At 46.9% G+C, this 1,622-nt stretch overlaps 1 protein-coding gene across 1 annotated transcript; it reads left to right on the top strand.

Moving 5' to 3' along the window:
• Positions 1–286: 286 nt before the first annotated feature.
• Positions 287–1,123, top strand: LOC147883848 (uncharacterized). Its single transcript, XM_087398882.1, has one exon. It carries the CDS (start codon positions 287–289, stop codon positions 1,121–1,123), a length of 837 nt encoding a protein of 278 aa, XP_087255008.1.
• The last annotated feature ends 499 nt before the right edge of the window (positions 1,124–1,622 follow it).

Here is a 1,622-nt window from a genome sequence, read left to right as displayed (position 1 = left end):
TCTTCCGAGAGGAACACCTTCGTATCCAGAATTGGACTGAATTGAGCACCAGAAATTTAACTTCTTAGACTAGAGGTATGTTGCCCATTTCTAACCTTGAGGGAGGAAAATTGGAGCGTACCAGGTCGCTGGGAAACGCAGACCTTATTGAAGTGTTATTATTAATTAAGCCTTTCTCTTTATGAAGTAAATCGTATTCGCAAGAAACCAATTCAGAATCAGATCATGAACCTCGGGCATCTCCTTCAACGAGACTGTGCAAGTTTTAGTCACTATACTACTGGATATGGAGACTTTGCGGATGCCATCAAACTGCAAACGCATTGGTAACGGTCGTTGGACAGTACTGGGGAAGGGCAGTAGAGGGGCCCTGACCCCAATCGAGCCAGAAAACAACCAGACAGAGAGCAGTGGCGTCCGCGCATGGAGGTCCTTGGTCCAGTGGCTCCAGATGGGTAAAACTGTTGAAGCCGCATCCGACCCTCAACAAGCAGAAGCTTTCCTTAGCCCTCACATGAGAAGTTCCAGGAAGCGTAGCCGGAGTTCAATCATAGGGAAGCCACCGAAATGGAAAGCCATACTGCCACCAATGCGAGCAGAGGATCATGACAAGAAGACTCTAGTGCTAGACTTGGACGAGACGTTGGTACACTCTTCCTTCAAGCCTGTTCTGGAGTTCGACTTCGTGATCAAAGTGGAGATGGAACAGAACAAGGGCCTGCACACCGTCTACGTGCTGAAAAGGCCAGGAGTCGAGGAATTCTTGCAAGCCATGGCATGCAAGTACGAACTTGTGGTGTTCACGGCCGGAGTTAAACAGTATGCCGATGCCGTGCTCGACATTCTTGATCCTGGGAAGACGATCAAGTACAGGCTTTACAGGGAATCATGCAAGCAACATGGAGGAGGATTGGTGAAAGATCTGTCGCTACTTGGCAGGGATCTACGGAAGGTGGTGATCGTGGACAACAGCCCGCATTGCTACGTGCTGCAGCCAGAAAACGCAGTGCCTATCACTTCCTTCTTCGACAACAAAGACGATCACGAGCTGCTGGATCTGATTCCCTTCTTGTCTGTGATTGCTGAGCTTGATAACGTGACAGAAGCACTGGGTTCATTGTGAAATGTATGCGAGGATTGCGCGATTAATAGTTTTAGAACTCGTCAAGCTACAGCTTCAACTCCACAATGATGGGCTAATTATTACACTTACAAATCTCCTGAACGGCCGGCCTGAATAAGAGCTTCCGGATTTCATTGCCATATTAATCCTGTGTAGATTCAGCATCAAACGTGCATGCATTGTTTCTAGAGCTGCAATTGTAGGTCAATATCGCTACAATGACAGATTTAATTGGAGTGCAGCTCCTCCTTCCAGAACAGGAACAATCGGCTCCAAGTTACAGCTTCGATTCTATTTCCTGTGGCTAAAATTTGACAAGACTAGCTGCTGGACGTGAATCTGGAGCTTGATAAATCCAAATTGTAATGTTAATGGTGCAAGAACAACAATTTTGGGGCTGACGGACTAGCGATACCCACCTCTTCTCAAAAACGCATGGCAAATAATGGCTGTTATGATTTCTCTCCAAGATAATGAGAAATTGGGAAGCAGAGTTGCC

Source organism: Dipteris shenzhenensis, chromosome 27 (genome assembly GCF_047967505.1).
Source record: "Dipteris shenzhenensis isolate YYH24624 ecotype China chromosome 27, Dip_SZ_1.0, whole genome shotgun sequence".
Classification (NCBI taxonomy): domain Eukaryota; kingdom Viridiplantae; phylum Streptophyta; class Polypodiopsida; order Gleicheniales; family Dipteridaceae; genus Dipteris; species Dipteris shenzhenensis.
Note: the sequence above shows the minus strand (reverse complement) of the source record. Positions and strands in the feature narration are given on the sequence as shown.

What these genes read in the sequence shown, in the direction of transcription:
- LOC147883848 (XM_087398882.1), top strand. Translation starts at nt 287, where the DNA reads ATGGAGACTTTGCGGATGCCATCAAACTGCAAACGCATTGGTAACGGT.